The 13,700-nt window shown below is 38.4% G+C and overlaps 1 protein-coding gene across 1 annotated transcript in view; it reads right to left on the reverse strand.

The window, feature by feature from the left end:
* Positions 1-13,700, reverse strand: part of LOC118224250 (ephrin type-A receptor 6-like) — a 174,690-nt gene that overhangs the window by 148,194 nt on the left and 12,796 nt on the right. The window contains exon 2 of the mRNA XM_035411571.1: positions 4,980-5,044. Coding sequence (XP_035267462.1) covers positions 4,980-5,044 — 65 coding nt within the window. The remainder of the gene's footprint in view (positions 1-4,979; positions 5,045-13,700) is intronic.

The raw sequence follows: 13,700 nt of genomic DNA on the forward strand, positions 1-13,700 counted from the left end.
TGCAATATGATGCATCAATGCCTAGCTTTTATGCTGCGTGCTGTGTCCCAGTTGTCTCATATTATCCCTATCTTAGTGAGATATCCAGCTGTGTCCCACATAGCTGGCTATTTAGCTAGCTAGCAATGCCCATTCAGATCAGAGTATAGGCTGCAATATATTATTAATAATTGAATAGATCCTGAGCTAGCCATCAGAACATCTGTTTTTGGCTACATTTAAATATAACATGAGAGAACCAAGCATATCTGTCTAATTCTAAAATGAACAATGTCCCCATTAACCATTTTGAGAAACTGCATATTTATCAAAATCTAGAGAACATGCATCCTATGGCATTAAATTGCAATCTACAAAAGCATGTTGAAAATGCAATGTAGTCGGCCCACCCTTATCGTTTGCTTCACTGGTGAAAGGAAAAAGCCAAATTTTCATTCTGGTTCATAATTATTTCGAAATACTGGTCAAGTCACGTTACATGAGGAGTCCTTTATTCTTAGGATAAGTTCAAATTTCAGGGTGCTGGAAATTCACTGAATAGCTATGAATGAGTTGTGAAAGCTGGTTGGACAGTTAGGCACCACTTAAATTCTTCATGGTTCATGTTAATATATCACAATTTCAATTTTGATGAATCGCTTATACTTCTTTACCTTTACATAGATAATAAAGAATATTTAATTATTAATATTGTATCATATCCATCAGCTAGTCAGTATGTCAATTAGTTTCAATCAGTCAATTTTGGTTTCAGCATGGCTGTATTGGGTTAGGGGGCTCAAATGAGATGCACTCTGAATCTGTTAATCTGAATGCTTAGTTTACACTACAGCATGAATTTTATGCCCGTTGGGTTGAAGATGCACAGATGTCAACGAATTACAGTGATGAGGGTGAGCAGAGACAAAACTAATTGAAAAAGGCTACTTCAAGCACAGCTTTGTCTAATTTTAACTTTAATTAAAAAGATTCCCAGGTACCCCTGATGATCATTGGAAACATTCCCTTGGAGATAAATTAGCTACTTTTCAGATTCCCCCTATTCATGCAGTACATGTTTATTTGCCTGTTCTGGGATTGCTCTGGTGGTTCATCTGCTGCAGTGTAACTAAACCAAGGCCCCATTTAAACAGCAAAGCAGCTCAGAACAACCAGAACTCATTCCAGTTCTGTTTTCTATTCCTGTTTTGCTTTACTTACAAGCTTCTGTGCAGCAGCTCCCCAAAAAATGACCCATTTTTGTGACTATATAAGAGCTACCTGAACTGCATGAAAAACAAAACATTCACTCACAGTTAAAGGGAAAGTGCACCCAAATTCTCTGTGTTATTGTATTTAATTGATCCCTCCAGAGTTAATGGTTAAATCATATTTTCATATGTCAACATAATCTTACTAGCCATGTCCCACATCTGAGACTGACTAAAGTATGCATTGCTACCACATAAAGGCTACCTGGTGATGCAAAACATATCACCCTGTTCCCAGGACTTCTGGGAAACTTAGGAGATTGGCATGTTGTCTTATGGTGGACCAATCAATTTACCAGCAAAAACAGATTTTAGGGAAGAGTTCCCCCGTAACAGCTCTTTGACATGGATTGTAATGCATAAAACTGCAGTTTCTCAAATTATGTTATAGCACTGGATAACAGATTTGAAACTTCAATCACCATTTCACATTGCCCAGAACCTCCTATTAAAGATGTACTGAGAAGAAGAGGGGGTGAAGAATACACACAGAAAGTTTGCATTTTCTTTTACAATTGTGTAACCATCATTACGGTATGGAAACTGAAATTTAACTTACCTTTCAAAATAAAATAAAAAAATAAAAAACAAATCTGACATCTTAAGGAGCACTGAGAGCTCTAATCATGTTAGGTCTAGTGGCGTTACGGCATGGCAAGCTAACCACAAGCTATCCCAGGATAACTACATTGCATTTGGCCAGGATTACCTCCCGGCAATCCACCTCCTCTCTCTGCCCCTCTTCACCTTTTTGCATTAAATATTCATGGACAATCTGGTTTCCTGGGCAGGCGAGGAGACATCTTGACAGCTTAATCACAGAGTCAGAGCAGCAGCCAGCCCTTTCCTCTCTGGCTGCTGTCAGACTGACCTACATGATGTAATAGCCTCTCTTTTGACACCGGGAGAAATCTACTGGAGAAGTACACCACAAACAGATTTCTCCAGCTTTTCAGCTATAAAGAAAATTAAAGGATAGGGCAGGCTACTGGGTAAATATTACATCATGCCAAGAGTATTATTATTATTATTATTTATTTACATAAACATTGATCCCAAGACTGATATACTACGCTACGTTGGCGTTTGTTTGAGTCTGACATGAAGTATTATAACAGGTCAGAAATTTCCTGAAGGCATGTTACTCAGCCAGTCCACTAGGGGGTCCTTACTGGAGTTCAGAGGAATATGACCCAGCATGGCAGACAGGGTCATTTTATAGTAAAGCAGAATGAATTGTACTTCCATCACATCTGAATCTCTACACTGTCACTCACTGCACCAAATATAAACACTGATTGCTGCAGTGTCAAAACTATAAGCACTGGTTCCATTGTCTTTACCCACTTTGAATAAGGGTATAAATGGCACACTACGTGGCCAGAAGTATGTGGATACCTGACATCCAACATCTCATCCAAAATGATGGGCATTAATACGGAGTTTGTCCACCCATTGCTGCTATAACAACCTCCTTCTGGGAAGACTTTATAATAGATGTTGTAGCACTTTCTGCAGGGATCTGCTTCCAATCTGGCAGAAGACCATTAGAGAGGTTGGGCACTGATTGGGCGATTAGGCCTGGCTCGCAGTTTGCTTTCCAACTTTTTCCAAAGGTGTTGGACGGGGTTGAGGTCAGGGCTCTGTGCAGGCCAGTCAAGTTCTTCCACAATGTTCTCAACATAACCATTTCTGCATGGACCATGTTGTGTGCCCGAAAGGCAATGTCTGCTAAAACAGGAAAGGGCCTTCCCCAAACTGTTGGGGAAGCACAGAATCATCTAGAATGTGACTGTATGCTCTAGCATTAAAATTTGCCTTCACTGAAACTATGTGACCTAGTCTAAAGAATTAAAAACAGATACTTTTGGTAATATACCATTATTCAACATTTGTTCTTAACTATTAATAATGATTTTTTGTTTTCTTCCTTCAAAAGTTTGTTGAGCTATGGTGAGCTATTTCTGGTGATCACTGAACTTGCTGAGCTGTAAATTTAAAAAAAAATGTAATGAACACTTGTATTAATTTGTGACAGATATTAATTAAATCCTAGCCTTGGTGTTGATATTTCAAAACAATAGGTCCTGTAATGAAAATAATTTTTAGTCATAAAGCACTCCATCACACTGAACTTCAGGTAATTGATGACTGTGTTGCAGTACAAATATTCATACATTTTGTATTTATCCCAAATACATAAGTTTTTCACCAGTTTAAGCATGAAACATGCAAATGTTAATTGACAAAGATCTTGCATAAATTATAGTCAAATTAAATGCAAATGTTGATTGAATCCAGCTCATGTCATATCTTTAATTTTGTCAATTTTTAACTTGTTATATAAAACCTTAAAACATAATGGTTGGACATGGAAAAGAGATGTCAGCTACAGAGTTGTTATACAGATTTGGTTGTAGTTTAACTCAGATAACACAAATAAAGCCAATAAAAAATGTCTTTGTCCCAAACATTATGGCACTCACTGTATATATTATGGTGACTTCCTGTGTGTGTAGCAGAGTTCCTGCTCTTGATGTGCCTTGCAAAAATAAATCTGCCACAGGCGTAACTTTGTTAATGTAGTGCAATGACTCAGATAATGCAGATCTTTTGCGTATAATTATTTTGCATAAAACATCAATATATAGCAGGGGCAACTGACACTGGCCCTGGGGAAGCAGGATTTGCTGGTTTTTTGTTTCACCATAAAAATATAAAAACCAATTTAGACCCAAGAAACAAGGCTGAAGTGAGTTAACTGCAATCAAAGGCTTTAATTGATCAATTAAGTGCTGATAACAACAAAAACCAGCTGACCCTGCAGCACTCTGTCCAGCCATTCTACATCATGTATAAAAGTCCCTTGTGATACAGTATATTAGAACAGGTCAGTCATTTTGCCCATTCATAAAGAAAAGTTTGAGTAACTTAATACTGAGGAACAACCATGACTTATTTAAAACTTATCCCAGAAACAGACAACAAATTGCACTGCCTTTACTTTTAATTTTTCAGCATTGTCCAAGTGGACAGGTAGGTGATATCCCTAGTCTGTTTTAACGTGACTTTTTCAAAGGGCTGTATTTTCCCAGGATTAGCTCACTAGGCTAAAACATAAAAATTGAATGACTTCATATTATCTTAAAAATAATTAATCAACTTGGGGCAATTGGGCAGGAAAGAGGTGATAACAAATAAATAAATAAATAAATAAATCCCATTTTAACATTGAACTAAAAAAAAAAGCCAACCCTTGCTCCCAAAGGACACCTTCTGCAAAGCATTCTTCAAAGTCTTTTCTTCCTGTTGTTACCCACATTATAATTGTATACGTACGCAATGCTGCATTCTCTCCAAAATTATCACAGGGTGTAACTTTTGATCTTACTGCTTTATCTTATTGTAGATTATTTCATTGTGCTTACCATCACATTATTAACAGGAGCACGGCACCAAGAGAATATAAATAGTTTTCCCACACATCGCTAATTAATAAATTATAAATTAGCTAGATATATTTATCCAGAGAGACTTACATAAGTGCATACATAAAAGTACATAAATCTTAATTATCATCAACACAAATGGAGATGTTGAGAGGGGGATGCTCAGCATCTTCGTACCACTTGAGTGCGATTGAGTTAACACCAATCAATTCAGACAACACTAACAATCCTGCTTCTTTTAACCAGAGACCAGTCGGTTAGCCAGGTTGCATGGACTTACCCCATTCATGGGATATGTTTTCCAGCCCAGTTCTCCCAGCACTGCAGTGGTATCCAACAGAACAACTGGAATGAGAGAAAATATGAATCCATTAGCAACACATCGATATTCAAAATAGGCTTCTCTGGAGTACAAAGAGTATAAATCGTTTCAGTAAGGTCAAAGAATAAGATGCCAATAAAGACCAAAAATTCTCCTCACAGTCAGGTCTGGTGGATAACTGCCAATTACTATGCTCACAGATGACAGTGTGAACAACATAATGTGATACAACTATTACACGTTCAGCTGTGATAGCTAATCTATAAACACGGGTCTTTTCGGGCCACAGCCTCTGTAGGTTTCTGTGGTTTCCTTTCAATTAGCAGCCAATTGAGGCCTCAGGAAGGAGGTGTGTGAACTTTTCAGCCAATCAATGACTTAAATTAAGCGCTTATGTACTGAAGCAAATCAACACCCGCAGATGCAGTGGCTGATTAGGACTGGAGTTAGCACCTGTTATAGAGTGGACTGGGTAGCACACGAGCTATTAATTAACAGGAATTGTATCAATACACCTCATTTTGCTTGACTAATGGAGTATGGCGATATTCAGCACGTGTAACTCATTTATATATGTGATTAATCAGTTAATTCAGAGGCCGGAGCTGGTGTATTCAGACAAAATCCTCAGTGTTAAATCTAACAGTTTACATGAGTTTCCTAGGGACCACACTAACTCTGTCAGAGCTAAAAGTACCGTACCAGTGTGTAGGTTACCAAAATGCACAAGCCATTACTTCTATAAAGGTTTGTAAATTATTACTCCAGTAGTTGAATTTAACCATTCTTTTCCAAAGGTAAGATTATTCAAAGTTTGGACATGACATTGGTGTGTGTGTTTTCCATTAAGAGGAATGACATGAGAGTCCTTTTGAAAAACTGTACCATAAGAAAAGCGATAGTTAAATGGTAATAAATATATTTTAAAAAAATACAGGAACACACTTGGTCATCATGCAACCAAAAGGGTCCAAATCAAAGTAATTATCTTTCAAATATAAACATGAGGTGGAGCCTTTGGCTGCATTTCAGGGGAGTTTCTTAGTGCAGTAAAAATTAAGATTTTTTGGTTCATTTTATCCCAAGGATAGAACGTAGAATGTTCAAAATTATTCCAAAACAGGCGCTAATTAGAATGAATTATCTTGAATTACATCCATTCAAGTCATGTGGAATAGTTCATACAGCTTCAACTTAAAATAATCAGCAAGTATTATAAGACAATTTGGATCTATAGCATGCATGTGTTGTTCAAAGAATAAGGAAGAATGAAATACAGAACATCTGTGTCATTTGCTGAAGGCAATGGGGTGTCTAGCCTTTAAACTGAGCATGTGTGTGGAAACAACTAAGCCACAAGCCTTCTGTCAGCCCCCAGGCTAAGTTGATATGATGAATTTCCTATTTCTTCAGACTTTTATGGACTGAGTTAATTACTATTCGATGAATAAAGTGAGCCACAATCAGGAAACCATCCAATTCATCTGTGGAAAGACGATCATATGAGTGTCATTCACTGACAAGGTAACCCCTGGTGGACTAGACTACCCCAAAAATCTACAAAAAGTGACATACAAATTTAAATAAGCCATATTTAATTTCTCCCAGGGTTTGTCTTAATTTTAATGTATTTATGTATTGCCAATCAAACAAAAAGCCTTTGGAGCTTTCACTTGAGGCCTGAAGAAAATATAATTTAGATTTGTTTTTGCAGTTTGAATCTATGTACTAGAGGTGTGCAGAAACGTCATTATCTGTATCTGTATCTGTTCAACCAACAAAATTATCTGTATCTGTATTCGGATCGAAGACAGGAAGTGGGCGTGGTTTATATTGGAAGTTACGTTAAATCAGGCAAATGCTGTATTTTCTAACCATATTCATTGGCAATGCAATTGTTGTGCCTTCAAAGCATCAAATTGATTTAATGTTGGCATATAATTAATTATTAAATATATTTCCACATCCTCATACTGTACCTTTCATCTCCCTCTCTCTCTCTCTCTCTCTTTATTTTTAACTAAACTAAGTTTTATGAACTGTCTGAACCTCACCACCACCACCACCCTATGACTATGACTGACCTATGACTGATACATACAGCATGTTACATTTTATACGGATGAATATTGATTGAAATACAAGGTAAAACATAGGTTTTTTCAATATTTCGACTGGGTTTTTTTAATGGAGGAAATTAACACATACAGCTAAACACTACAGGTTCTAAGCTTCATTTTGATGTATAGGTAGCGGGGGTTTGAAAGAAATCCAGCTGCCACACCAGGCTTGTGTCTTGCTAGCTCCCGCACCTCCTCCTCGATGCAAGAGTTTCCCTGAGTGATAGCCGGGAACGGTCAGCTCTCAGCCCGCTGCCTGCTGTGCGTTGACTCGGCGGGGGCGACTACAGAATATAGCGATCACCTTTCAATAATGTGGAGTAAATTAAACGACTAGTCACTGAAACCAAAGTCCTATGTTGCAAACAGAATGGGCATTTTTATCTAGTGGCCATCCACAATGATATGAATCCATTTGAAGAAACATGATGGCTGACGCACAGAACTTATTTATTAAACGTTTTGCAGCGAGTGGCTCAAAGTTTGTTGGTGTGTGTAACTGCTGCCCCCCCCCCCCCGCCCCCCCTCTCTCTCTCTCTCTCTCTCTCTCTCTCTCTCTCTCTCTCTCTCTCTCTCTCTCTCTCTCTCTCTCTCTCTCTCTCTCTCTCTCTCTCTCTCTCTCTCTCTCTCTCTCTCTCTCTCTCTCTCTCTCTCTCTCTCTCTCTCTCTCTCCGTATAACGTTAGATAGAGGCTATGAGAATTTGACATGGAGCTGACTTATGCTGCTGGTTATTTCTTCTGTGGGGTCAGGCTAAGTTTGTGCGATATAAACACAGCGTAATGAGGATGCCTGGGATTTCTGCCTGCTCTCTGCAGGCTCAGGACCCTATGACAGCAGGCTTCCAAAAAAAACTGCAACTTGCAGCGTCACACAGTTAAAATGTGCAACATGCGTGCCTAAATTAAAAGAAATGCCACAGCATTTGAAGACAATGGCCTAGTCAAGCTGAATTTAACATCAAATCTCCATCCTGATTTATGGCACCAGCTAGACAATTAAAAAGTGTGATAAAGAAATTTAACAAAAACAGTTTCTCGGTTAACATCTAAAATAGTTTTCATATAACAGTCAATGTTATCTCATGTATTTTCATTGAAAGAGGCCATATTACTTCTTGTTTTACTGTTTAGAGTTTCAGCTTTGCGTGCATATTTCAGTGTGTGTGTGTGTGTGTGTGTGTGTGCACGCGCAAGTGTGTATATGTATGTGGTATGTATGTTTGTGGCTGGAGGTTGGGTGGGTTTGGGTGTGGGTGTGTGTGTGTGAGTGTGTGTGTGTGCGTGCGCGCGCAAGTGCATGTGTGTCTGGAGGTCTCCTAGGCTCAGTTTCCCAACTATTTCAGTTTCAGAATACCTTGGCGAAGGAATACACAGAGATGGGAGACAATGCAGAGAGAAATTTCAAGGCTATCTGAGATCTTCCAGCCAGATACAGTTTTAAAATAAGATACAAGCAACATCTGTGATTGCAGAAACAGACATTGATAAACACATACAACACACTTCTCAAATAGAAAAATGATCATACTGGCTTTAAGATATAAATCACCAGCCCTTGTTTCTCTACCCCCTGTATTAAATCTCATTTGCCATATAATAAAACAGAAAAGGTTGCTTATGGAAGTGGACATGAAGTGAGACAGCTGAAAATAGGGTTATTTATTTACAGATATATTTGCTTACTCGATCTAATGGATTCCAGTAATACATAGCATCCATTTATTTCAGCCTGAGAATACATTGCCCATAGGTATGAGTGTGTGAGTGAATGGTGTGTGTGCCCTGCGATAGATTCCTGCCTCTCGCCCAATGCACACTGGGATAGGCTCCAGCAACCCCCGACCCTGCTTAGGATATAGATATAGATAATGTATAGATCGAGGGTATAGATAATGGATGGATGGATGGATTACACTTCAAAGAAAATGAAAGACAAATGTCCAAAATAAATAAAATACAAACAATAATTAAAAACCATCAACCATCTGTAGCGGTTTATGTTTATGAATAAACAATTATGTATGAAGTGCCTAAAAGAAACTAACACAGAAAACAATGACTTGATTTATATCTGTACTTAAGTGAGTGCAATTTATCTGGCCAATCCTCACACATTTACAGAGTGTTCTATTTAAGGCTTTATAACTCCAGATGTGAGCATAAAAGAGACTTGGAAAATGGCTTGATAGAAGGCATTTGTACCATTTACAGTACTAATTTAGATTAGTTTATATGCATAATTTAAGTAGAAATAAAGTGCTGAATGCAATTACCTTGGCAAAAATGCAAAAATGAAGGTGTTCTCTTTAGTTTGAAATGAAATACTGAGAGATTACATATAAAACATGAAATTACACATGGTGGATTATACTCTCCTTGACCACATGGGTGCAAAATCTGAAGGAGATTTGCAAAACTACTAAAGATCTATGAAGCAAAATGTAAACAGTGTACCCTGATGTCCTTTAGTGTTTCCAAATCTACCCAAAATTATGCATTACTGTAAATCATAACAAAATCATATATTTCTATACAAATCAATGGTTTTGACACATGAAAATCACTTTTGCATTTTCAAGTGGGAATTACTATCTAGGGTCTATGATATCTAGAGGTCCAAAAACCTACCCAAAACCTCTCCGAAAATGAATAAAATATTTCCAATATAAATGATGTTTTACATGAAACATGGATATCACATTGAAAAAGTATGCAAAAACATTGTGACACATCACACCCATATGTGCTTGCTGAACATCTAATTCCAAAGCCATGGCCATTAATAGGGAGTTGGTCCCCCTTTTACAGCTATAACAGCCTCCACTCTTCTGGGAAAGATTTTCACTTCTATTCAGCCACCAGGGCATTAGTGCAGTCAATCATTGATGTTAGGCGATAACGCCTGGCTCAGGGTCGGCGTTCCAATTCATCCCAAAGTTCAATCAACTAAATTCAGCAAGCCATTTCTTTATGGACCTTGCTTTGTGCATGGGGGCATTGTCATGTTGAAACAGGCAAGGGCCTTCCCCAAACTGTTGACACAAAGTTGGAAGCACACAATTCTCTAGAAAGTCATTGTATGCTGTAGCATTACATTTCCCCTTCACTGGAACTAAGGGCCGAGCCTAAACCATGAAAAACAGCCCTAGACCATTAGTTGGCACTATGCATTTGGGCAGGTAGTGTCCTCCTGGCATTCGCCAAACCGAGATCCGCCCATCAGACTGGCAGATAGTGATGCGTGATTCATCACTCCAGAGAACATGGTTCTACTGCTCCAGAATCCAACGGTGGTGTGCATTACACCAATCCAGCTGATGCTTGCCATTGTGCATGGTGATCAAAGCTTGTCTGCGGCTGCTTAGCCATGGAAATTCAGTTCATGAAGCTCCCGACTAACAGTTCTTGTGATTCCAGAGGCAGTCTGCAACTCAGCAGTGAGTGTTGCAACCAAGGGCAGACAATTTTTACACAATACCTGCTTCAGCACTTGGCAATCCATGAGCTTGTGTTGCCTAGCTGTATGGCTGAGCTGTTGTTGCTCCTAGACGTTTCCATTTCACATGAACAGCACTTACAGTTGACCGGGGTAGCTCTAGCAGGGCAGAAATTTGACAAACAGACTTGCTGGAAAGGTGGTATACTATGACAGTGCCACGTTGAAAGTCACTGAGCTCTTCAATCTACTGCTAATGTTTGTCTATGGAGATTGCATGGCTGTATGCTTGATTTTATGCATCTGTTAGCAATGGATGTGGCTGAAGTAGCCAAACCAACTAATTAGAAAGGGTGTCTACATACTTTTGGCAATGTAGTGTATGTAATCCTTAGAAATGTTGCTATTCATGATCACTCCAAGAAAAGTTTTACGTTCATCTAGCACATATCAGCAAACAGTACATTTAAATGACAAGTATAGCCCATGTAACGGGACGACATAGCTCAGGAGGTAAGAGCGGTTGTCTGGCAGTCGGAGGGTTGCCGGTTCAATCCCCGCCCTGGGCGTGTCGAAGTGTCCCTGAGCAAGACGCCTAACTCCTAACTTCTCTGGCGAATGAGAGGCATCAATTGTAAAGCGCTTTGGATAAAAGCGCTATATAAATGCAGTCAATTTACTATTTACCATGTAGATACTAATACCTCATATTATGTACAATATGATCAAAATAAAATAATATTTCTCCATCAGAAAAATGTTGCCAATGTTCTAGCTTCATGGTAAAGGATGCATCATACATTACACATGTCTGAGTCACCAATGAACATTTACACTACAGTATGTGAAACACCCACATTATGAGGTGGCAGTGTAGTATAATGGGTAAGGAACTGGTCTTGTAACCTAAAGGTCACTGGTTCGATTCCTGGTTCGATTCGTTGAGCAAGGTACTTAACCAGCATTGCTTCAGTATACTGTATGTCCAGCTGTATAAATGGATGCAATGTAAATGCTATGTAAAAGTTGTGTAAGTCGCTCTGGATAAGAGTGTCTGCTAAATGCCTGTAACGAATTCTAGCAAAGCAGGCAATGACGAGCCACTATGCTAACACTACCTCAGTACTAACATCTATTAGTTTGCCTCGATACAGATATTAATTATTGGCAAAAGCTAACAATTATCGATTATGACCAATGTAAATATAACAATATTAAAAATATAACACAACATAAATAACTGAAATGTTACAAGCAGTAATATGTACATCTTTGCCATGTTTGTATGTAACCTTGCTAGACTTCATGCTTCCTCCTCCTCTTCTGACTCACTCCCCAAATCTATGTCAGCGTGGTGAGAATTTGCTTTAGCCAAGCTGATGAGTTGGCAAAATGAGTAAAATCATCCAAAAACCAAAGGAAAACAAGAATTACACCGAAATGAGTGCTTGTATAATAATGCATAACGCTACAGTTGACTGCGCAATGCTGTGTTGAAGCAATCATTTATGCTGTTACACTAGGCTCTCAATTGTTGTTATAAATTTCAAATGAGACTTATGCCGTCCTCTACTGGATAAAAGAGTTATCAATCAAACGATGTACAATGGCATAAAAAGCAAGAGGGGTTTTACTCGTAACTGTCAATGCCTTTCAATTTGTATGTTTATTTCTCAGGGACACCTGTAGGTGTCTTAATGGTAAGATTCTATATTTATTCCATGTTTAGTCACAGATATTGATAGCAGAATGACATTGTATAATTACACAAACATTCCTACTCAGCTATTTAGTAAAGAGTTTTTCACAGCTGTATTGACATACCTTCAGGCTATTGCTGGCTTTAACTTGCTATGATGGAATAAAAATTTTTGATGGTGAAAGAATATTTTAATAAACTCCCAGATAAACTCTATTGTCCAGTATGTCATCATGCTTGGGGATATAATTGCAGATGAGGCTGCAGGGTGGGGATGCTTGTTAAATGTAATTAAATTCAATTTTATTTGTATTGTGCTTATTACAGAGAATTGTCACAAAGACGCTTTACAGAGTAGGAAAAAAAGTGCAAGAAATAGATCAAAAACAGCAAACAGAGGAAACATCAAGCCTGAACCTCCAAATAGTAAGCATGTGAAGTAAAAAAAAAAAAAAAAAACTCCATCAAACAGTGCCAAGAAAAATCTCAAGAGGATCCTGGCTATAGAGGGGGAGCCCATCCTCCACCGACCAGCCTGGTGTAAAGCAGTGGTAGAATGGAATGTAGCAGAAAACCATTAAGGGATCGATTACAGTGCATAAAGCAGGATAAGCTGGTTACAGCAGAGGTAATAGCCAACAGGAATAATAGAGCCCCAAATTGTATTGTTCAGTATAGTGCAGTTTAGATGGTCCGGGTGATATATCTGGAGCTCCAGGATGCGTCAAGGTATGGCTACGGCATACATGGAAGGGACAATGATGGCACTTACGAACCGTACTTACAAACTGTAATACAACTGTATTAGACATAGGTATCATGTATCGTCCACTAATAAAACAAGAATGCACAGCTTGTTGTTTTCACTCATAGTTTGGTTGCATGGGCATTGAATGTCTGAGCAGAGCAATCGCAGGATGCTGGCATCCTGGCCAGTAAGGGGCTTGCACAAAGGGGTTAAAATATGATGGTGCCCTCTGGTTTCCCCTTAGAATGGTCCTGTGCAGCTATACTCAGCAAGTAAGTGCAGCTTAATACAAAAAATATTTATTTGCCTGTATCTCTTCTTTTCCATTTTTTTTCTCTGGAATGTTCTGGAATAAACAGTGTCTCCCTGTCAGTCAAATTATCGATTTGTTCTGTAACAAAAGATGCTTTCCCATTCCAGGAGTGTAATGTTAACATTAATGTCCATTAGCTGTGTGCCACACTGAGATGATATCGGAAAATCAAGGTAATGGGGGAAATATGGATGCTCAAAAAGAGAATAATAATAAAAACGAAGAAGAATCAACCTTTGATTTCCAACAAGTGAATGTATATCAAATTAATTGGGAGCAATTTTAGTGGTTATCACTTTTAGTGTGTTTTTATGTAACAAAAAAGCTAACAAATAAAGAAACTGCCTTATATAAGAGTGCTC

Source organism: Anguilla anguilla, chromosome 3 (assembly GCF_013347855.1).
Source record: "Anguilla anguilla isolate fAngAng1 chromosome 3, fAngAng1.pri, whole genome shotgun sequence".
NCBI classification, from domain to species: Eukaryota; Metazoa; Chordata; class Actinopteri; order Anguilliformes; family Anguillidae; genus Anguilla; species Anguilla anguilla.